This window comes from Pyrus communis, chromosome 15, assembly GCF_963583255.1.
Source record: "Pyrus communis chromosome 15, drPyrComm1.1, whole genome shotgun sequence".
Classification (NCBI taxonomy): domain Eukaryota; kingdom Viridiplantae; phylum Streptophyta; class Magnoliopsida; order Rosales; family Rosaceae; genus Pyrus; species Pyrus communis.
The window spans coordinates 19346091-19370501 of NC_084817.1; the positions used below are offsets into that span (position 1 = coordinate 19346091).

A 24411-nucleotide genomic window follows, 5' to 3' on the forward strand; every position below is an offset into this window, starting at 1 on the left:
AGTCAAACAATCCTTGGGGATAATGACCTTGCATGAGCATTTATACTACAATTACCTTGTATTCTTGCAAGTATTTTCAGTGATTTTAACCCTATTTGCGCAGGTACTAAAAATCCTATCACAATGGTCTCTCAATTTTAATCTAGTTGGAGCAATGGACCCTCAACTAAAATTTCATGACCATTGGCCCCTCCAACTCATCAAAACGTATAGCTATGATCATTTTCATCAACTCATTCAAGATTATGTCAAAATGAATCATGTTGGAATGACCATTGCAACAATTTGATTAAAGTTGAGGGACTATTGCTCCAATTGCGTTAAAGTTGAGGGATCATTTCTCCAATTGGGTTAAAATTGAGGGACCATTTCTACAATTTTTCTCATTTGGTTTTCTATATTTGCTTCTTGATTCAGCCTCACGTATGTGGCATATGACTCATTTTAATAGAAGTTCTAATGGAGTTGACGAAAATGACCATAGTTGCATGTTTTGATGAGTTCAATGACCAATGGTCATAGATTTTTAGTTAAGGAACTATTACTCCAATTGAGTTAAAATTGAGAAACCATTTCTACAATTTCCTCTATGAAATATAAAAGCGGTTGTGTTTTGGGAATTTCCAACTCTCTGCAGTCTACATCCACTCTTACCCATTTTTTGAAGATTTGGTTTTTATTCATTCAATTTTATTTCTTCATCTCCCTCCTACCACACCATTCTTCATTCATCATTTATCGTCTATATCACGTACTTTCCTTTTCTAGAGATTAAATTTATAAGAGAGAGTCAATTACGTAACGAGTGAGATAATCATATCAAATATAAATAGAGTAATTTTGGGAGCCACGGGGAAGTTTCTCACCATATCCCACAATAAAAACAAAAGGTTTCAACATTTCCCATTTGCACAGGTGGTTAACTCCACGACTCTCTCTGTGTTTCCATTCATCTTCGTCTGTAAAATTCACATTTATGCATATCAAACCAGCCATGTTTTTGGTTCACGCGATATCAATTTTTGCTTCAATTAGAAATTAAAATTAATTCAACACCATAACCCTAATCAGGCACTTCCGAATCTAGTAGTAGTTTATATATGTATGTGTTCAATGAAAGTATACAAATAATTAATTAAATAAGTTCCCAACCCTTATTTAAATGAAATCAATTTGTTTACCTGAGTCCTAATTCTTCTAGTCTTTTTTAGACATACCCCAAATCCTTCTTAAGCATGTACTTTCTTTGGCCTTTTATGCGCATAACAATATTTATGGCACGAGTACATTGTCACTGTACATTCTCATGCCATGAACGTATTAATTGTAACTTATATACTTTCCTATCATTTCCTCACAATTTGGATTGAAGTAACTAACTTATCAAAGAATGTTAGTACCTCAGCTGAACTACAAAACCATAACGTTAACAAAAATTAAAAGGGTTTCACATTAACGCATTTGTTTATCAATTCTAATTCAAAGTGTCTGCCAAAATAACACTGTTTTCCCGCTGCTCTTATAGTGCATAATTAGCCAACGTGCATGCATGCTCTGAGATGGATAAGATCTAAATAATATATCCATGCATGGCCCATGGGACAATATATTGACCTAGGTACGGTGTTTTAATAGCCTAATCTAAATGTTAATTAGTGTGATTTGACACTCCAAATGTCGATTATCTGCTTGAACGTAGGATGATGTTGGCCACTCAAACCGAAACAAAAAGCAGTTGGAATGCCTGTAACGCATTATCATGCTTGGGCAAGGGGCAACAAAGAAAACACATACGTGCCACCACCACCACTCAGTGTCGAGGACGTGGCCATTAGGTACACCCAAAGTACCGTACCAACTGAATGTGGATGGCGCATGGAGACTTGAATCAGAGGTACGGGAGTGATAGAAGGAGGGTAACGTCGACGCTGACCATATATGGACGCGGAGGTTATGATAACGCCAAGGGATCGATAAGGAAGATAGTAGAGCTGAAGAATATAATTATTTGATACAAGATGCTAGGTATAAATCTCTTCACATTCTTGAGTTGGCCTCAGTGATTTGTATATTCAGCATGTGTTGTGCATAATGATCCTTCATTTCTCTCATACTCTTTGTTATAAACAATCTAAAGTGGCGTCGGTTGCCACTAGCAGATTACAGTCTAGTAATATTTTTTTCTTCTTATAAGTAAAAGATCTTTAGTTTAACTCACATAATTGGGGGTTCGTCTCACTGTATCCTATAGCTCAAATCTCTAACACATTAAATTAGAATATCATTGTATTGAATAAAAATGGAGCAGGCTTGACCAAGGACAATTTTGCAATGTTAATGAGGGTAGTGTTTTTTCATTGTAAACAAAAGGTAAAAAATAAAAAAAAAAATTAAAATGTGAATAAAGTAGGGTTAACAACTTCAATCCAATTGATTTTTTTTCGAATCGTGAGTTTTTCAACATATCGTCAGTTTGCAAGTAATCTGAGCTCAATCCTAGATTTCGAACGTTGAATCAAATTTAAATCTACACTTAAGCTTAGACCTTAGGCTCCGATCTCTAACTTTAACCTTAAATTCAACGTCTCCAACATTTAATCTCATACGCCAATTTACCACTTGTAATTAAGTAAAGTAATTAGTTGTATGAAGAGGTTGGACCTGACCTTAGATCCATAGGGTAAATTTTGTCCACTAGGGATTTTGACGCAATTAACCTTATTCATTCATATTTTAAATTATTTATTTTCCTTTTGTTTACGATGAAAAAACACTTATATAAAACGACATTTGCGCTTTTCAATATACCATACTTGAAAGTGGGAAATATTTACCTTAAAGAGCACGGATAATGCTCCTACAAATCACAATTACCAAATTAATTCAGAGGTTGAAAATGAAAGATATTCTATTTTTATATATATCGATATATATATATATATATATAATAGAAAATAGAAAATCCAAGCAAAACACATAAATTTTCAGCTAATAAAAGTAAATCGAATTAAGATTTTTACCAGAAAAAACAAACGCGTTTGCAGGCCTACCAATATGGACGGCTGGGATTTCACCTTCCCCATACTTTTTTGCAAAAGCCTGGTCTTTCCATACACGTGTACGGGTGGGACATCAACGTCAACAGACTGAAATACAGACCCCAAAACCTCACTATATATATTCCTCCTCCTGTCTTTCCCTTTCAACCGTCTTTGTCCAAATCACAAACCCTCCTCCTCCCTCTCTATCTCTCCACTCTCTCTACCTGTCTCTGTTCTCTCTCCTTACTCACAATGGCTCGCTCTTCATTCGCGTTGTTGATGGTGACAGTGGCTCTCCTCGCCGTCTCCGCCTTCTCCGACGACAAGGCTAAGGTTGCCTCATCCACCTCCTCCCAATCACCATCATCCACTCCACCACCCTCATCAAACCCAGCAGCAGCTACCAAGACACCATCCGCCACGCCGGCAGCGACCCCAGCAGCGACCACATCCGCCACACCAGCAGCGACCCCATCCGCCACCCAAGCAGCGACCCCATCCGCCACCCCAGCAGCGACCCCATCCGCCACACAAGCAGCGACCCCATCCGCCACCCCAGCAGCGACCCCATCCGCCTCCTCTGAGGCTCCCAAGTCCTCGGCTTCATCAACCTCTCCTTCCTCCGCCCCCACCACCTCCTCCTCCTCCTCCTCCCCATCCAGCTCTCCATCATCCGACTCTCCACCCTCACCACCCACCTCTACTCCCGCCTCCGGCCCATCCACCTCCGACGTCACATCTTCTGCTCCTACTGAGTCGACTACGTCTGCTGAGGCTCCCGCCCCATCTGGTGCAGCCGTGAACAGAGGCTTCTCTGCCGGTTCCGTGGTCGCCGTCGTCATCGCGGCGTCGTTTTTGGCCTAGATGTGTTTTGCGGACGAGGCCTTTATCCGCTGGTTCGGTCACCGAGAGAGAGATGCAGCAGGCGGATCTTGAGTTTCGTATATTAGCGGGTAGAATTTAACTACTATTTTTGGTTTTTTTTAGTTTTTTTCAATAAGGTGGATTATTATTGGTGATGGAGATATTATTTGGACGGTGTTGATTTGATCGGACGGTGTTTCTACGGCAGATGATTACTCCATCGGCCTTAATTATTAATTATAATTATTATTATTAACTTCATCATTACTGTTGCTAATGATGATGACTATGGAGATTCTTTTGTTATGATCCAATGATATATATTAATTATATTTAATTCGTTGAGTTTAATATCTTTGATTTAAGCATGGTTGTGTCTCTTTGTTTCTTTAAGGACTCTCTGCGCCGTTTAATTAACTCATTATATGTGAGTAGTGACCTTAATTATTAATTCGAAAGTAATTTTCAAGTAAATTTAATATTTCGATTATTGTATAGTCTGGCTTTATTTTTACCAGATTGATAAATTATCAATTTAATTTTACCATTAATTTTGTACTATTGAATTCAAGAAAAAATAATAATTTTTATCCTTCTCACGCATTTGTTTTATTTTAAAGCACTTTTTTGCATTTTTCCAAAGCACTTTTTTTTTTAATATTCTGTTTAAATAATAAGACGTGAGAATCATACAAAGTAATGTTTAGTTTAAATAAATTAAACGGACAGGGGAATGGAGTTTAATTCCTTGATAAATAGAATGCTAGCATTATCATGCGTATTGGTTCGAATCTCTTATTTTTTTAAATTATTAAAATAATTTGAGCTCTTTTTTTAATAATAATAAATTAAAAAGAAATCAGAACGGATATATTAAACATTAGTCTTTGATAATTTAAGAGATGGTGAGATTTAAAAAAGTTTGCGATTATTATTGTTATTAATTCTCAAAAATAAATCTTAAGGACTTTTAAAATGGAACTTTTTAGAATCCGTGCGTTGCTTTATTTTGTTTGTTTAATTGTTGTGTTAATATTATAAAATAATTTAGTATTTCTCAGTTTCTTGAACTGATTTGGTTTTTGTCGTTTGGTGAATAAAAAGTAGAGCAGAGGTGTACGGAGTACAGACCCACGTGGTTTGCGACAGATAGACATGCATAAAGCAACACACTTTAGCTTTGAGAGAAGTTGAAAGAAAGTAAGGGTTTATGTTGGTTGAATCCGAATCCCCTTGAGGATTTCAAGAATCCGTCCACTGTGACCTGGTTTGGTACTGAGGTGATTCTGAAAAAAGCTGGTATCAAAAAAAGCTGGGAGCTGTTTTTGTGTTTGGTAAACATTCAGCTTCAGCTTTTTTTCACAGTTTTGGGTGAAAAAAAGCCAAAAACAAGAAGCTGCAAAACCCAGCTTTGAAAAATCGGCTTTTTTTCACATCTGTTTTACATAAAAGTTTACCAAACACTATAATACTGTTTTTTTTTTTCAAAAGCACTTTTACAAAAAAGTTTACCAAACACTCTGCTGCTTTATTTCACAGCCGCTTATTCTCACAACACAGCAGAATCAACTTTTTTTCAAAGCACAGCAATACCAAACCAGCCCTATGTTTGTTCATTATATATAGTACTATCAAAAAAACATTTAAAATTTTTTATTTAAAATTAAATACAAATAATATCTGATAAAAATTAACCGTATGATATACAATAAATTAATATGATTCATAAATGTCTAAGATCTTTGTTTCCAGAGAGGATGTTGGTTTAGTATTAATTAATTTGTGGGCCTTTTGTGTTTCATAAAATTTTGTTGGTTCTGCGATTTGATGACAATATGCTGATTAAAAACGTGTGATTAGATTCCTCTAGCGTATGGCGCCTTAGGTTTTTTTGGCCGATCGTATAAAGGATCGGATATGACTAGTTATACAAATTCGATCGTTTGACGTTCACTCGTATTAAATAAGTATCAGATTAATTTAATAAGTATGCTTATTTAACACAGTATACACCTGCTTAGTAAAACCAACCAAAAGGCTTGGATTATTAGTTGGTTTTGCTTTCCTCTCTCAAACTCGGCCTTCTCTCTCACCTTCTCTCAGCGTCGTCGTCCTCCCCGTCACCTTCTCTCGCCATCGCCGTCCTCCCCATTGCTGTCTCTCGCCGTCACTTTCTCTCGCCATCTATGCTCTCCTCATCGTCGTCGCCCTCTCCATGTGGCCTTCCTAGTCGCCTACTCTCCATCTAATAATTGGAGATGCCGACAAATTCTCTCACCGGTCGTCTAACTCACTCGCACCAACCACCGCACAAAGAGAGTTTCATTCTCGTTTCACAACTGTCTATTCGAATTGGGTTTTTTTAGTACTGCAGTGGGTTTCAAATTTTAATTCTGATATTTGGAAGATCTGATAATTTGGCTGTTTGAATTTAAGTGAGATTTGGTTTTATCATTTTGCTGCCGCGATCTAGTCTGGGTTTTCTTAACCTGGGTTGGCTGAATCTTGGTTCAGAATTGATGATAGAATTTGAAAATTAAGAAAAAAAAATGTGGGCAATTTCTTTTTTTCTTAAAAAAAATAAAAAAGATTTGCTCTTATTTGGGGCTTTTTTATTTGCTTTTTATTTTGAAGATTAGGATTTGAAATGTATTCAGGTTTTTAGATAATTACATTGAATTCATATTTAGTCAGTATAAATAATACGGTACATTGAATTCATATCCGATCAGTATAAATAACACGGTTATTAATCCAAAGTTACACCAAATACCCGATTAATTTAGTTAGTACTATTCGTTGGCTATTTATTCATCTATCCGACTAAAATAGTCAGTACAATTTGAGCTACCAAACGAGACTTTTTAGTGTATTGTATAATTGTATTGGAAGAAAGTTATCTTTATATGTTATAGCCTACAGTGCGGGTTCACTGATTTCTTCTTTTTTAATATTTAATAAATCTAATTTATTAATGTCACCGTTTGTGTGTGTGTGTGTGTGTGTATTCCTCTAGAACTCTCTCTCACAATGCACAAGCTTTTTATTTTTGATATATTGGTCTCACTCAATGTAGAAGTTGCTTTGATGAATAAGAGAAATGATAAGTGTGACATCCCACATCATTCAGGGGAGTGATCTTTATATGTATATTCCCATCTCTACCTAGCACGAGCCCTATTGGGAGCTCACTAGCTTCGGATTCCGTAGGAACTCCGAAGTTAAGCGAGAAGGGGGCTAGAGCAATCCCATGATGGGTGACCCACTGGAAAGTTGCTCGTGAGTTCCCAAAAACAAAACCGTGAGGGAATGGTAAGCCCAAAGTGGACAATATCGTGCTACGGTGGTGGAGTGGGTCCGGGAAGTCGTCCCGCCCGGGCCAGGATGTGACAATTTGGTATTAGAGCCTAACCCTGGTCGCATGTGTGTCAACGAGGACGTCGGGCCCCTAAGGGGGGTGGATTGTGACAATGGGTGACCTACTGGGAAGTTGCTCGTGAGTTCCCAAAAACAAAACCGTGATGGAATGGTAAGCCCAAAGCGGACAATATCGTGCTACGGTGGTGGACTCGGGCCCGGGAAGTCGTCCCACCCCGGCCGGGCCCCCTTCTCGCTTAACTTCGAAGTTCCTACCGAACTCGAAGCCAGTGAGCTCCCAAAAGGCCTCGTGCTAGGTAGAGATGAGAATATACATATAAGGATCACTCCCCTGGATGATGTGGGATGTCACAATCCACCCCCCTTAGGGGCCCGACGTCCTCGTCGGCACACCACGACCAAGGTTAGGCTCTGATACCAAATTGTCACATCCCGGCCCGGGGGAAATCACTTCCCAGGCCCGTTCCACCACCGTAGCATGATATTGTCCGCTTTTAGCTTACCATTCCCTCACGGTTTTGTTTTTGGGAACTCACAAGCAACTTCCCAGTGGGTCACCCATCATGGGATTGCTTTAGCCCCCTTTTCGCTTAACTTCGGAGTTCCTACGGAACCCGAAGCCAGTGAGCTCCCAAAATGCCTCATGCTAGGTAATATACATTTAAGGATTACTCCCCTGGGCGATGTGGTATGTCACAATAAGTAAATATTTTTTTTCACTCTCCACTTTTGTTTAATTATAGCCGCTACACGTATAATAAAGAGTTGTGGGTAGAAACTAAAAAAAGTATGTGAAAATCTCTTTTAAGAAAATGTATGAAATTTTTATTTTGATACCATTTAACTAGAGTTAGTCTTTACCGGTGTGAAACTGTTCTAATTAAGTAGAGTTTTTTTGGTGTACTGTGGAGATTTTTCACGATTATTTAAAAAAAAAAAAAAAAAAAAAAAAATATATATATATATATATATATATATATATATATATATATAAGTGGAGGAACACTTGAATTGTTTTTTCCCTCCAGTTATATAAAAATATATGACATAACATCTAATGCTCCGGACATATTGAAAAGTCTCTCATAATTAACCAATAATGCTTGAACCTAGAAAATGATACCTTTTCTTTCGTGCAAGCTCAAACCCAAAAAATGATCTTTTCAAGTTTTGTAAGGATGGCACAAGGCATTTCAAGGTATTTTTATTATAACAATTAATTTTGGTTGAATTCTAAAAAAAAATAATATCAATTTACTGGTTTTAGTGGCGGATTCACAAGGGGGTTAACGTGGTTAGTTGACCCCATGGCAGCCCGGAAATTTGTTTGGGAGTGTTTGATGACATTTGGATCATTCTATTAGTAATTACTTTGTGCACAAGTGTTTGACAAAATGTTTGAGCGAAACTTGACATCTTTTGACAATGTCTTTATATGCATTGCAAGGCTTGCTAGATGACTATAGCCAACTAACTATTTAACAAATGTCAACACTGCAAATTTACGTGTTGTTCTGTCCAAAAATGTTTGTGCGTTGCTTGTGCTATTTCCTTTTTGACCCCAAAGAATTTTTTCTATATCCGTCACCGACTGTTTTAACGTTATGAATTATAAGAACCAAAATGAAACCCTAGCAAATTACAGAGCATGATCTCTACCCTTCGCGGTTTTTAGGATAATAATCGCGGGTTTGATCTAAATTTTGTTGCTGGGATTTAATTTTAAATTCACATGTCACAATCTCATCAATTTGGATGCCAATATTGTTCTGTTTTCGTGAAATTTCCCTCAAGAATCTTTGATGTGTGAAAAATGACAATGCGTGTGAGATTACAAGACATGTGGATCGCGTACAAAACTGGACACGACACCAAAACACCAAATTGTACAAAAAGATTGTCTTCACGCAACTAAGAAAGTTCTCAAATTACTTTACCGTACAAACATCAAATTCAAAGGCATTTATTCTCTTCTCCTTCTTATTAACGCATGAAAGAATTAAAATGTCTCGAAGAGACGAGGAATAGATGATTTAAGAATCGTTCTACAAAGAGTCGGATTCGCTCACGTCTGTGCGGAGATAGAATTTGGAAATCACTCAACTAACGACAACGGAATCACTCATATCGCTAATCATGAATTCACTTACACGGCCAAATCAAAACGCTTGATTATTCGAAAGAAGAAACACTCACTTTAATTACACAAAAAAAATATGTTTTTCATTCATTCCAGCCTGTCAATGGCTTCTAATACATGATATTTATAAAGAGTACAAACACAAATAAAAACCCAAATCCGAATTGGATTTTTAGTCTCCCCAATACTATTTAAAATGTTGTTAAATGGCTACTAATATTTGTGTTGCTCTAAAACTTAAATTAAATATATTTGATGGTTCCAATTACCATGAGACTCTTGGTAAATTTCTATACATGCAGGAAGTGGACTTTTACCACAGTGATGGAAAAATGTTGAGTTTTTGCATGATGACGTGGGTTCGAACCCCGTCAATGGCTAATCTAACATCTAATATAACAAAATCTATCATTTGAACCAAAAAAAGAAAAAGAAAAAAAAATCTATACATGCATGAGAGCCTTGATTACTGCATCAATTATAATCTAAACATCATATCTTCCAGTCACTTATTACTACAGGCTCATTTGTAAGTAAGATGTCTTAGAAGATATTATCTAATGTCTTAGAAGATATTATCTAACACTACAAATTGACGATTCAAATTTTACAATGACAAGTTTGATACCCTTTTTTTTTTTTTTTTTTTTTTTTGCGCCATTTTTTAGTGTAAAAATTTCATTATGTGAAAAAAAGATCGCCTTTTGAAGAATTCAATGTGAGGATGCTATTTATTATCATATCCATCAGTTTGTTCAATACATTGATGTCTTGATGACTAAACAATTTTTTAATCAAATAATTTTTTGAGTGATAATACATATTTAGATGATGATAAAAAAAATGATTTCGACTATGAAGTTTGTACGGTAAAACGATGTCAGGGAAGAACAACTTCCTTTCTTAAGGGAGGAGGGAAGTATTATCCGATGTGGAAATGAGCTCAAGCTTATGATTAGCTAAGTTGAGCTGGAATAAGCCACAAATGACCCAAACTTGAAGCGTACATATCCAATTTGCAACCTTAGATGTAAGCAATGAACTTGAAAGTGAAAAGAAATCACTCAACTACAGATAAATTACAATCTGACATGTGTACGTTCATTTGATTTTTTAACTAGTTAAGCTATGAGATGCCTGAGATTTGCAGGTTACAATCTTAATACAAAAGGGGTGTGCTGTCCACACCCTATTTTACTTTTTACACACCCATTGTTAATTTCTATATGTTGATTTTCTTCAATTCATCTGATCTGACGGCCGAAAATTAGAAGGATGTGTGAAAAGTAAAATGGAGTGTGTGAATATCACATCCCAATACAAAATTGTAAATTAACACCACGTTTTATAACCTAATCCCTTTTTCTTTCATTTCTTAGTTAATTTATCAATTTACCTTCATTTTATAATTTGGTTTACCAGTTTGCTATCCATTGGGCTCTAGTTCAGCTTGTGTGTTACAATTGGGTTCAGAACAATTTGACCTTGTTTCCAATGGGCCTATGGGCCAACTCGTTGCCTTTGATGTTAAACTTTAGTCATTTTTTACCATGCCCGTGACCACATTGCAAATCTTTTTAATTTGTACTTTTTTTTTTCACTATGCAATTGTTATAATTTTCATTCGGTTAATGAAGTTAATTAAATCACTCCAAGATTATTTTTCTTTTCAAATTTCATATTTATAATAGCAAATATCGATTAACTACCAAACAGAATTAGAATGAAAAAAATAAGAATCATTCTCGTTCATGTTTGAAAAGTTATAGTACGTGAAATTGTTGTTGAGTGAGATGGGTTTGGGAATCATGGTCCTTCAAAAGCAAAGTGCATAATATATATGAACCTCAATCATGCTACACAAATAATGTATCATGGACCCCAGAAACTCAAGAGTACTTAAAATTTAAACAAGAAGAAATAAACCAGCACTGCCTCTATCCTGGCACTTGGAGTGATATCATCTCATCAGCTGCCAACCTTAAGTAGAAGGAACATACAAAAACCAACCAAACTAATCACACTCCACAAAGTCGCAACAAGAGAGCTAGAGTGGCTACTCCCATTACCAGTTGATGAGGGTTTGGTGGTACTTGCAGGGGTGGGAACTGTAGAGTTACTGTCGGAACCACCGGATGGTGCTGCGGTTGATCCTGACTGTACAGTCACAGAAAGCTTCATCCCCATCGAACAATGCCCAACCGAGCTACAAATGTAGTTATGAGTCCCGGCAGTCTTGAGGGGGATGGTGGTGGTTCCGCCACGATGACTTTTAATTGAATTTTCCAGAGTGCAAGTTTTGTAGTCACTGTCAGTCACTTCTTCCACCGTGTGCTGACTTTGATAGTTGAACACTAACATGTACCAAAATTTAGGAAAAATTGACACAATCAGTTCAAACGTAAACCAAGTGGCAGTGTTACTAGACTATAAATAATTCTAACACCACACTCGTTAAATAAAATTGACCTGATCAATTATCTAAATTGATTATCTATAAGTTATTCTCAAAACACGTATCTAGATTGAATGTTTGTACTTAATTTCCAAACTTTACTCATTAAATCGATAGTCTAGAATGAATCTATACGTAACTCTGAAACAACACATCAAAATAACACCTCATAAACATTATTTTTGAAGCATGTTCACGACAAATAATTAAAAGGGAGTAAGGACTTTACCCAGGCTGTCACCAACTTCAAAGGTCTTGCCACTAGTCCAAGTGCTATAATCCACACCAGTATCCCACCCAGAGGAGTCTCCAACGGTGTACACAGTGGCTAAGCAGCTTGGCATCATGACCATGGCAAAAACCAGGATTAAACCCACAGTTCTGGCCATTCTCGATGAGCTAGCTACAATGTGTGTGTGTGTGTGTGTGTGAGAGAGAGAGAGAGAGAAGAAGAAGCCTTTTGTGATGATATAATTCTAAAGAGTGGGAATTCAGTTACATAATGGTATGAAGGGGGTTGGAGAAGGTAGGGTTTGGTGGCCCACTTGGTCGACTAACTTCCGATGAAATGCAAAATGTTCCGTCCATTGCATGGGGATGACTTGGGTTAAGATGTCACACCTAATGCCTTGTTATAATAATGTGACCCTTTTTTCTTTTTAGTTCTTTTTGCATTGTTAATGTCCTAACTTACACAAGAAAGAAATGTGATGATAAATACGGCCATCATAATCTAGGTTTGTTAGGAAAATGTTCTATATTTCTTAAACCCATTTCTAAGCACCAAAGTGGAATAATCAAATTAAAGAAAAATAGGAGACGTAATGATTTTTTAAGAGTGCAAATAACACTTCCCTAATAGAAATGTGAGTTTTATTGGTTCAGTATTGACATAACACTAAAACAAGCAGGAGGTGATCTCCCTTTCATGACCCCCAACGCAAGGGTTGAGGAGTAGCATGCCGAACTTCTGATTGACATGGGAACAAAAAATTCTCGGTGTCGAGGGAGATTTGAGATTATACAAGTAACTTAGTGCAACATGACAAATTTCATTGAGAGGAATCAAAGCTCTTTACGGATTGTCTTCAATGAACACCCTTACACAAGTTCTGGGACAAAAATAAAATAGAAATAAGTTTAGAATCGAAGCAAGAAAATCGTAAGAAGTCAAGAGAACAAATTTGCAATTAACCCTAAATTCAAATATAAAGAAAAAAAAAAGTCTCAGTGTTAGTTACTAGTTAGCCTGAAAAGAACGTAAACCTTATTAATATTATTTCTAGTTCTGGTTAATCTTTTTATTCTTGTCCAAGCACAAACATAGGTCAAAGTGGGTTTGATCTTTGGAAATGAGAAGTCACATTCTCTGAGCAAAACGGTTCACCTAACAAAGTGAGCATTAGACGTTACTAGATAATATGCCCGCGTGTTGCGGCGGGAACTGTGATGAATGAACAGAGGGACACATGAGTGAATGAGGTCGATAAGATCAGCAGCTTGGCTTTTATATACATTCAACTGAGTATGGCTTATTCAGGTACACCAAGAATCGCTACTATATTTGAAATGAATTTGGTGGATTAGAAACACAATAATCTCATGCAACTAAGATCATCTAATACTTTCAACACTATTTGCAACTCAACGACAATACCTATTATTGATTAAGAATTAATTCCTAACCCATTACTCAAAAACCTAAATTTCATAAGAAAATGAAGAAGAAAAAAATGAGCAAAATTTTTGGTAAAACTCAATAATTGTTTCTAAATATACCTTCTCAGAATTTCAGCACTGCTTTGATGATCTATAAAGAAGGCAGCCTTGGAGAGTTTGAAATCGAAGTAAGGTATACATTTTGGTGGCGGCGAACTTGTCCCGGAACTTCAGAAACCCAAATAAAAAATATGATGATTAAGTAGAGCAGCAAATGATTACACATATGTATAATAATATATATATATATATATAGAGAGAGAGAGAGAGAGAGATAAACACACAAACACAAATCAATGTTTCAATTTGTATCTTATCAAAAGCTTAAACCTCCAACTAATCATTCTTCCCAGAGGTCATCAGAAATGTGATTCTTCTGAGAATCGAAGTTTAAGGAGAGGATTTGTTCGTCCCCGGGAAACCACAAATACAATCAAATAAGCTGCCAAAAGAACATTAATAAATGAAAAATAAAAAAACAAAGAAATAATGAGAAACCAAAATATGCATCTCAAAATCTAATCACTTTTTAGCCTGCTGGCCATTTTTTGTTCTTGAATTTAGACAGTTAAACCATGACTCAGCACATGAATGAAGTGAGAGCGTGAAAGATAAGTGGGATAAGCTAAAAGTCATCCTCGAGTCATGCATTAACTTTCAAACTGTTCCAAAATAGCAAACATCCTTAACAAATGAATAACTTAAATGCTTAAGTTAGCCATAGGAAGCCTGCAGAACAAAGTTAAACATGAAGAATGAACAAAATGACGGACAGATTTAAACAGCATACCAAAAAAGGCGTGCAACGCTGAATTCTTCTCGATTTACCTATTTAGTGAGTTATTGAACCTATTAAGACCATCTCCAATGGTGACCTAAAACCTAAAAATATTTAGCCCAGAAAATTTAAGTTTTAGCCCAGAAACAGCTTTTCTACTCCAACCCTTCTGGCTTAAAATTTTAACCCCAGATTATCAAAGAATGAATTAAGGCTATTTTTTTTTAAATTAACTTTTTTTAAAATAAAAAAAAATTTATGTAGACTATCCTAAATTAATGTTATGAACATTTTAACTTAAAAATATTTAAATTCCGATAAATCACTAAATCAATACATGAAAATATAAAACTAAAAAAAAAAAGTAGCCGTTGGATCCATTTAACATTAGACCATCTCCAACAATGACCTAAAACCTAACATTTCCCTTTTTTTCTCCCCAAAATCTACTCCAACCCATGACCTAAAATTAACCTAAAACCTAAAACTCATTTGAGGGTCAAATATCAGCCCAGATTTAAGCCACAAACCAAAATGGACCCCACCAACTGTCTGCCAAACAACAACCCCACGTGGGGCTGTTCCCTCATGTTTCAAAGCAAAAAGTAGCCGTTAGGCTACTTTTTGTAATTGAATGGTGATGTTAAATGGATCCAACGGCTACTTTTTTTTTTTTTTTTTTAGTTTTATATTTTCATGTATTGATTTAGTGATTTTTCAAAATTTATCGGAATTTAAATACTTTTGGGTTAAAATGTTCATAAAATTAATTTAGGATAGTCTACATAAATTTTTTTTTAAAAAAAGTTAATTTAAAAAAAAAATAGCCTTAATTCATTCTTTGATAATCTGGGGTTAAAATTTTAAGCCAGAAGAATTGGAGTAGAAAAGCTGTTTCTAGGCTAAAACCTAAATTTTCTGGGCTAAATATTTTTAGGTTTTAGGTCACCATTGGAGATGGTCTTACCATTCAATTACAAAAAGCAGCCTAACGGCTACTTTTTGCTTTGAAACATGAGGCAACAGCCCCACGTGGGGTTTGGCAGACAGTTGGTGGGGCCCATTTGTGTTTGTGGCTTAAATCTGGGCTGGTATTTGACCCTCAAATGAGTTTTAGGTTTTAGGTTAATTGTAGGTCATGGGTTGGAGTAGATTTTGGGGGGAAAAAAAGGGAAATTTTAGGTTTTAGGTCATTGTTGGATGGTCTTAGAGAGTTACTAGACTGAAATGAAGCCAACTCTGCAATAGAGAAACAAATGGAAAAGTCAAAATCCAGAAATCCAAGTTTAACTCAATCAAATATAATAACCAATGAAAGCTCCAAGCTCCAAATACTCAGCAACGTAGACAAAGAAATTTGTTTTTCAAAGACTTAATTGGTCCTCTATTTTATTAATTATCGTTTGGGAAAGGAAATTTGAGACAACACCTTATCAAAGAGAACCATATATGCATTTAAGTCATGGTACAATGGGTGGCATTCGCTGCTGCAGTGATCTAATGCTTTGGCAATGTTCAGAGCAACTGTTAGTCATATAGCCCACTCAATGGTCTGATTCTCCCCTGTCAAGGAAGTGTGAGGTGAATTTATACCTGAAGCGCTTTGAAAAGATATAGGCAATAAATTTCAGAGGTCACTTGTTAGGAATATGAGAATGGGAAAAGCAAAATAGCAGTCACAATTTGAAATGAAAATAGCACAAGTAGATAATAAATCAGCTTTGTGAAAGTGGTTTGAGATCAGAATATTATGCTCAAGCAGATCAAATGCATTCTTCAAAGCGATGAATGACAAAAAAAATCAATATCTTATGTAAAAGAAGAGAAAATTATATCTTTGCAGGACTGTGGCTTCATCCAAAAGTCTAGCCAAAACAACATCTTAAAAGTAGTAATCGAAAGTAAGAATTGAAACTGAAGAAGTAGGAAAAACAAAATGGTTGAACAGAAAACAGGCAACTTTGAAATATCCAACTTTATATGTCAGGTTTATCTTTTGACAACACCATAGCATCTTTAATCGGTATGGCCTGTGCAAAATGAAATTGTCAATCCTGATTCACAGAGAAGAAAAAATCAACTCCCATATAAATTAAGATACTATCCAACATCCCGGGTTCTTATTAGCCCCCAATCCCAATCGAAAATCCCAACAGCACAAAAATTATTAGTCCTAACAATGTATAAATCTATATGCACACATATATTCACACAAAAATATATTTACACAGATATATTTATATACACGGACAACATTGAGTTCAAACCAAATCTATGGTCCAAACAATGTACTAAACACATAATAAACATAAATCCAACGTACCTCCAACAGAGACTTGAACCATCTTTCAAGAGTATAGCTTTCCTTTGCCCTTTTTCTCTTTCTAATCTCTGTAGATTTTATCTGGAAACATAAATAAACTACAAAATCACAACTCGCTTATACTGGATCAATGTTTTGCTCTGAAATCTCTATTTTAGACTTAGTATCGAGAAACGAAAAGTCTTATATGCAAAAGATAACTCATTCATCACAAAGCAACAATACATTTGCAGTAACTGTTTAAATCAGAACATATGATTATCATGAACTGCAGCATTAGCATTCTAATTAGACACTTGTAGCCATAAAATTGAACATTTCACTACCGTGTTTGATCGCATCAAAACAATCTGATTATCGATAATTACCTTAGCAGAAGCTTGAATTTCTCTGGCAGTCATATCCAAGGCAAGTGCATAACCTTACACCATCCGATTCTTGATTAATGAGGATGGAATTAGAAGTATGTCATTCAATTCTTGATTGTTACTAAGACACTTAATGAGGATGGAATTAGAAGTATGTCATTGCATTTCTCGATTGTCATTCCAATATGGATGTTAATTGGACTCTATTAATATTGAACCTATCAGATGAGAAATTAAACAGAAGAAAAATCAAAAGTTTCTTAACTGAACATGTTCATGAAGGGGTAATAGGTTGCTGATACAAAGAAAAAAAGACAGATTTTATCTACACATCACCATAAGAAAGAAAACGATCACAAAGTACTTTTTTTTTCTTAGCAACTTCGTGGAACAGAAGGAAGCAGGATAGATAAGGGGCAAAACAATCTTCTTACTCGTACATCAAAGCAAAAGAACAACCATTATATTAGTATGCCATTATCATCTGGGGAACAAATCCAATTGGCAGCTTTTACATACCTACAATTATAAGCAAAGTTTGGAATTCACAAAAAATACTGGGCAAATTGCCAAATACTAAGACTGCCATTTGAAAAAGCTAAACAACAACAAACTTTGACAAATCAACTACAACTAAATTCAGATGACATTCGATATATGAAGACATTCTGAGAAATCAAAGGCTCTGAAATCAATACCATATTTCATGTGCCTTTTACTGATATTGAACCCAGCAGCAAAACCAGGATAAAAAATTGATTTAGAACCTTTCTATCTTTGTCCTTGTAAATATGATATTTTGGCATCGGCAATATATCCCCCAAAAAAAAAAAAAAAACAAACAAACAAACAAATATATTTGAACTCACAGAAAATATAGAATGAACATAAAAAAAGGCAAATTATGAACGTTTAGAAGCTAATTTCAATAGCAATTAAGCAACCGAGCTCTCTCAACATCGCGATTCAGAACCCCCCAGGAACCCAGAAGTTTAATGAAAATTTTTCTAATCATTCAATTGGATTAGACAAAATCAAGAATTTTTTTTCTAAAGCCCAATTATATTAAATCACAAATTTGAAGCAGATTTTGACATGCAATAAGTGAATAAGATAGGAATCGCTTCAGACTAACCTCGATGGCAGGGCCTCCGGAATCGCCCGATCCGAACCAAGCTCCTAGGTTATAGGGAGATGCCGTTGATGTGAAATTCAACACGCAAACCTTTGACGCAGCTGTGGCGCCTGGTGGTGGTAGGGGTTCCACACTGGGAGAGACTCCAGAAGAGGAATCTAGTTTTCTGGTTCAGAGAAAAGGGAATGAAGGAAAATAGTGGAGAAGAGGGAAAACGCTGTTGAAATCTTGCAGGAACAACCCTAGGTAGAGCTTTCGAAACCAACCCCTTTCTCTCCCTCGAATCGTACACCCCCAGTGACTCTATCTGCCTGCAAGCCGCATGCCTTGCTCTCACCAAATCTCTATCTCTCTTCCTCCCTGTCTCTCTTCTCTCTCTGCTCGCTCGCTCTCTCTCCCGACAGCATGCTCTCACCGAGTCCCACTGCAGCTCACAAAGAAAGGAAATGAAAGTCACTAACCCACCCAACCGCTTCGAAACCCTACAGACTAAAATGACCATCGCGCCGCTGTCTTTCCACGATCATCAACCAGCGGCATGAAGATCACCGGCAGAGAGAGTCAGTGGCAGCCTCGTAAATAAAGTGAAATTCGACTCCATTCATTTGTACAGTGCAATTGAAAAGCCTTCTTTAGACTAAACTTTTTCATATGTGTAAAGTAGGGTTTGATTATTTTGGTTTTGGTACACCAACCACCCACGTTAGGGAATCTGGCTAGTCAACAATTGCTCAGGGAAAAGAATTATGATATGAATCCCAAGTGTTTTGAGGGAGATAGTTTCAAGAATTAGAATTAAGATTGTCTTCACGCAACTAAGAAAGTACTCAAATTACTTTACCGTACAAACGTCAAATTCAAAGTCATTTATTCTCTTCTCCTTCTTATTAACGTAGGAAAGAATCAAATAGTCTCGAAGAGACGAGGAATAGATGATTTAGGAATCGCTCAACCAAGAGGCGGATTTGCTCACATTTGTACGGACATAGAATTTGGAAATCACTCGAGCAATGGCAACAGAATCACTCATGTCGCTAATCGTGAATTCACTCACACAACCAAATCAAAACGTTTGATTTTTCAAAAGAAGAAATACTCACTTTAATTGCACAAAAGAAATACATTTTTCATTCATTCCAGCTTGTCAATGGCTTATAATACATGATATTTATAAAGAGTACAAACACAAATAAAAACCCATGTCCGAATTGGACTTTTACTCTTCCCAAAACTATTTAAAATGTTGTTAAATGACTACTAATATTTGTGTTGCTCTATAACTTAAAATTAAATATATTTGATGATTTCAATATCCATGAGACTCTTGGTAAATTTCTATACATGCATTAAGTGGGACTTTACCACAGTATTGAAAATGTGTTGAGCTCTTACATGGTGACGTGGGTTCGAACCTTATCGATGGCTAATCTAACATCTAATCTAACAAAATCTATCGTTTGAACAAAAAAAAAAAAATCTATACATGCATGAGAGCCTTGATTACTGCATCAATTATAATCTAAACATCATCTCTTCAGGTCACTTATTACTATAGTCTCATTTGTAAGTAAGAGGTCTTAGAGGATATTATGTAAGACTGCAAATTGACGATTCGAATTTTACAATGACGAGTTTGATACTATTTTTTTCTTGGGCCATCCTTTAGTGTAAGAATGTCATTATGTGAAAAAAATCGCCTTTTGAAGAATTCATTCAATGTGAGGATGCTATTTATTATCATAACCATCAGTTTGTTCGACACATTGATGACTTGATGACTAAACAATTTCCAAATCAAATAATTTTTTGAGTGATGATACATATTTAGATGATAAAAGAAATGATTTCGACTATTAAGTTTGTATGGTAAAACGATGTCAGGGAAGAAAATTTTCATTTCTTAAGGGAGGAGAGAAGTATCATCCGATGTGGAAATAAACTCAATCTTATGGTTAGCTAAGTTGAGCTGGAATAAGCCACAAATGACCCAAACTTGAAGCGTACGTATCCAATTTACAGCCTTCGATGTACGCAATGAACTTGAAAATGAAAAAAAATCACTCAACTATAGATAAATTACAATATGACATATGTCCGTTCATTTGTTTTTTTTAACTAGTTAAGCTATGAGATAACTGAGATTGTGATTTGCAGGTTACAATCTTAGTACAAAATTGTAAATTAACACCACTTTTTATAACCTAATCCATTTTACTTTTATTTCTTAGTTAATTTATCAATTTACCTTCATTTTATAATTTGGTTTACCAGTTTATTATCCATTGGGCTCTAGTTCAGCTTGTGTGTTAGTTCAGCTAGTTAATTTATCAATTATCTCTTGTTCATTGCCTCTGTGGTTAAACTTCAGTCATTTTTTATTTTTCTTTCATATTCTCTTTCCACCCCCACAAATTCTTCTTCTGTTTTTTTTTTTTTTTTGTAAAGGGGGGAAATCGATGGTAAGCTGTAGCTATCCATCCCTTCTAGGTTTGGAGAGGTTATGGGAATTTTACCTTACCCGTGACCACATTGCAAATCTTTTCAATTTGTACTTTTTTTTCACTTAATGCAATTGTTATAATTTTCATTCGGTTAACGAAGTTAATTAAATCACTCCAAGATTATTTTTCTTTTCAAATTTCATATTTATAGTAGCAAATATTGATTAACTACCAAAACAGAATTAGAATGAAAAAAATAAGAATCATTCTCGTTCATGTTTGAAAAGTTATAGTACGTGAAATTGTTGTTGAGTGAGATGGGTTTGGGAATCATGGTCCTTCAAAAGCAAAGTGCATAATATATATGAACCTCAATCATGCTACACAAATAATGTATCATGGACCCCAGAAACTCAAGAGTACTTAAAATACCCTAAAATTTAAACAAGAAGAAATAAACTAGCACTGCCTCTATCCTGGCACTTGGAGTGATATCATCTCATCAGCTGCCAAACTTAAATTAGAAGGAACATACAAAAACCAACCAAACTAATCACACTCCACAAAGTCACAACAAGAGAGCTAGAGTGGCTACTCCCATCACCAGTTGATGAGGGTTTGGTGGTACTTGCAGGGGTGGTAACTGTAGAGTTACCGTCGGAACCACCGGATGTTGATTTACCGTTGCCGGATGGTGCTGCGGTTGATCCTGACGCTACAGTCACAGAAAGCTTCATCCCCATCGTACAATGCCCAACCGTGCCACAAATGTAGTTATGAGTCCCGGCAGTCTTGAGGGGGATGGTGGTGGTTCCGCTGCTATCACTTGTAATTGAATTTCCCACAGTGCAAGTTTTGTAGTCACTGTCAGTCACTTCGTCCACCGTGTGCCCACTTCCATAGTTGAACACTAACATGTACAAAAATTTAGGAAAATTTGACACAATCAATTCAAACGTAAACCAAGTCCCAGTGTTACTAGACTACAAATAATTCTAACACCACACGTTAAATAAAATTGACCTGATCAATTATCTAAATTGATTATCTATACGTAATTTTCAAAACACATATTTAGATTGAATGTTCGTTTTCAAACTTTACTCATTAAACAAGAGCTCTCTTAATCAATAGTCTAGATTTACGTAATTCTGAAACGACACATCAAAATAACACCTCATAAGCATTATTTTTGAAGCATGTTCACGACAAATAATTAAAAGGGAGTAAGGATTTTACCCAGGCTGTCACCGACTTTAAAGGTCTTGCCACTAGTCCAAGTGCTATAGTCCACACCACTAGCCCACCCAGAGGAGTCTCCAACGGTGTACACAGTGGCTAAGCAGCTTGGCATCATGACCACGGCAACAACCAGGACTAAACCCACAATTCTGGCCATTCTCGATGAGCCAGCTACAATGAGAGAGAGAGAGAGAGAGAGAGAGAGAGAGAGAGAGAGAGAGAGAGAGAGAGGGAGAAGAAGAAGCCTTTTGTGATGATATGATTCTAAAGAGTGGGAATTCAGTTATATAATGGTATGACGGGGGTTGGAGTAAGTAGGGTTTGGTGGCCCTTGGTCGACTTACTTGCGATGAAATGCAACATGTTCCGTCAAGGAACTCATTGCATGGGGATGACTTAGGTTAGACGTCACACCTAATGCTTTGTTAACTTATAATAATGTGACCCTTTTTTCTTTTTATTTCTTTTTGCATTGTTAATCTCTTAACTTTCACAAGAAAGAAATGCAATGATAAATAAGGCTATCATAATCTAGGTTTGTTAGGATAATGTTCTATCTTTCTTTTAAACCCCTTTCTAAGCACCAAAGTGGACTTAAATTAAAGAAATGTGATCAAAGGGTTGGTTTACTTTTAATTTGTTGTATGGCTTTGTGGATTGACCTTTCACCATCTCTTTAATGATGGATTGCGAATTAAGAAAAGATTAACATGTTATGCTTATAAGAGCTATGATTAATGCCAAAGAGAATCCAAAGACAATCATAATAGACATAAAATATGTGAAAGATGGTACATTTGAAATTTTGTAGTCTTAGCACCCTAAACCCTTATTACAGACATATGGAAATGTGTTGATACTCCAAATTAGTCAGCCTGCAATACTCCCATAAAGAAATATAGGAGAGAATAACATTAAAAATGAGTACGTAATGACTTTTAAGAGTGCAAATAACATTTTCCTAATAGAAATGTGAGTTTTATTGGTTTAGTATTGACATCACGCTTAAACAAGTTGGAGGTGATCTTCTTTTCATGACCCTGAATGCAAGGGTAGAGAAGTAGCAAGCCGAACTTTTTATTGGCATGGACACGTAAAAAATTCTCAGCGTTGAGAGATATTTGAAATTAAATAAGTAACTTAGTACAACATGGCAAATTTCATTAAGAGGAATCAAGGCTCTAACAATGAACACAGTTACAAAAGTTCATGTACAAAAGTAAAATAGAAATAAGTTTAGAATCGAAGCAAGAAAATCGTATGAAGTAAAGAGAACAAATTTGCAATTAACCCTAAATTCAAATATAAAGAAAGAAAAAAAGTCTCAGTGTTGGTTACTTAGTGCTAGTTACTAGTTAGCATGAAAAGAACGTAAACCTTACTAATATTATTTCTAGTTCTGGTTAATCTTTTTATTCTTGTCCGATTACAAACATAGGTCAAAGTGGGTTTGGTCTTTGGAGATGAGAAGTCACATTCTGTGAGCAAAACGGTTCACCTAACAAAGTGAGCATTAGACGTTATGGGCATCATTTTCTGTTCATGCATGAGATGAGTCATGACCCAAATAAAAAATGTGGGTCCATCTCACCACATGTCAAACTTTTTCATATGTGAAAAATAGGTTTTGATTACTCTGGTTTTGGTAAGGGTTGTTGGAGGCCATATGGTTCCACCAACTGCCTATGTTAGGGAATCTGGCTAGTAAACAATTGCTTAGGGAAAAAAAGAATTATGATATGAATCCCAAGTGTTTTGAGGGTGATAGTTGAAGAATTAGAATTAAGATAGGTTCACTGTTCGATTCTATCAATATAAATGAAAAAAATAAAATAAAATTATACAATACAGTGTTTAAACAGATAAAAAAATTATTGAGCTTATCTACGTCCGAATTTGGTGATTGCACATATCCATAGTTTTACTTTTAAAAGTTATACTTATACTCAACGAAAGTAGGGGTGGGCACGGTGCGGTTCGGTGCGGTTCCACCCCTAAATTGGAACCGGAACCGAAATATATTAACGGTTCGATTCGGTGCGGTTCCACTTAAATTTATGACTAGAACATTACGGTTCGGTCTACACCGGTTCCGATTCGGTTCTTGCCGGTTTACGGTTCCTAATAATAAATTATTTGAACACCAAATCATTATGCATTCAAATACATCTTTTAAAACTGATTACATAAAGTTGCATACAACACATCTTTTTTAATGCAAATGTCTTTGGTAGTGGCACCAAGTCAACAAAAAGAGACAACTAAAATACATATGCACTGGTCAATCAGTCAACAAACAAAAAAATGATGAAACAAATTGCAAGTTTTCAGACTTCAGAGAGCAAGCAAGAAGCAGCAACTCCTGTATACAATTTTTCAACCTATTTTTCAACCTATTTTTCAACCTATTATACCATGACATGTGTGTATATATAATTTATTTATTTATTATTAATAAAACGGTTCGGTTCGGTTCGGCCGGTTCTTGGTCATTAGAAACCGGAACCGGAACCGGTTTGAACGGTTC

At 35.8% G+C, this 24411-nt stretch overlaps 3 protein-coding genes across 7 annotated transcripts; 1 reads left to right on the plus strand and 2 right to left on the minus strand.

Moving 5' to 3' along the window:
• Positions 1–3188: 3188 nt before the first annotated feature.
• On the plus strand, positions 3189–4250 carry LOC137717882 (early nodulin-like protein 1). The gene has a single exon (XM_068457379.1). It carries the CDS (start codon positions 3294–3296, stop codon positions 3903–3905), a length of 612 nt encoding a protein of 203 aa, XP_068313480.1. The 5' UTR covers positions 3189–3293; the 3' UTR covers positions 3906–4250.
• Positions 4251–11238: 6988 nt separating this feature from the next.
• Positions 11239–18836, minus strand: LOC137717662 (blue copper protein-like). 5 transcript variants are annotated; one of them, XM_068457090.1, is made up of 6 exons: positions 18202–18836; positions 17067–17119; positions 16699–16779; positions 13658–13765; positions 12108–12990; positions 11239–11777 (listed from the first exon to the last, which is right to left on the minus strand). In XM_068457090.1, the coding sequence occupies exons 5-6, from the start codon at positions 12265–12267 to the stop codon at positions 11392–11394; spliced, it is 546 nt and encodes a 181-aa protein (XP_068313191.1). In that variant the 5' UTR covers positions 12268–12990; positions 13658–13765; positions 16699–16779; positions 17067–17119; positions 18202–18836; the 3' UTR covers positions 11239–11391. The 5 variants fall into 5 exon arrangements, with proteins under 5 accessions (XP_068313191.1, XP_068313192.1, XP_068313190.1 ...); XM_068457091.1 differs by having other exon boundaries at positions 17067–17135; XM_068457089.1 differs by having other exon boundaries at positions 17067–17585.
• A 2145-nt stretch (positions 18837–20981) lies between these two features.
• LOC137718605 (blue copper protein-like) lies at positions 20982–22111 on the minus strand. The gene is made up of 2 exons (XM_068458156.1): positions 21882–22111; positions 20982–21552 (listed from the first exon to the last, which is right to left on the minus strand). The coding sequence occupies exons 1-2, from the start codon at positions 22039–22041 to the stop codon at positions 21158–21160; spliced, it is 555 nt and encodes a 184-aa protein (XP_068314257.1). The 5' UTR covers positions 22042–22111; the 3' UTR covers positions 20982–21157.
• Positions 22112–24411: the final 2300 nt, after the last annotated feature.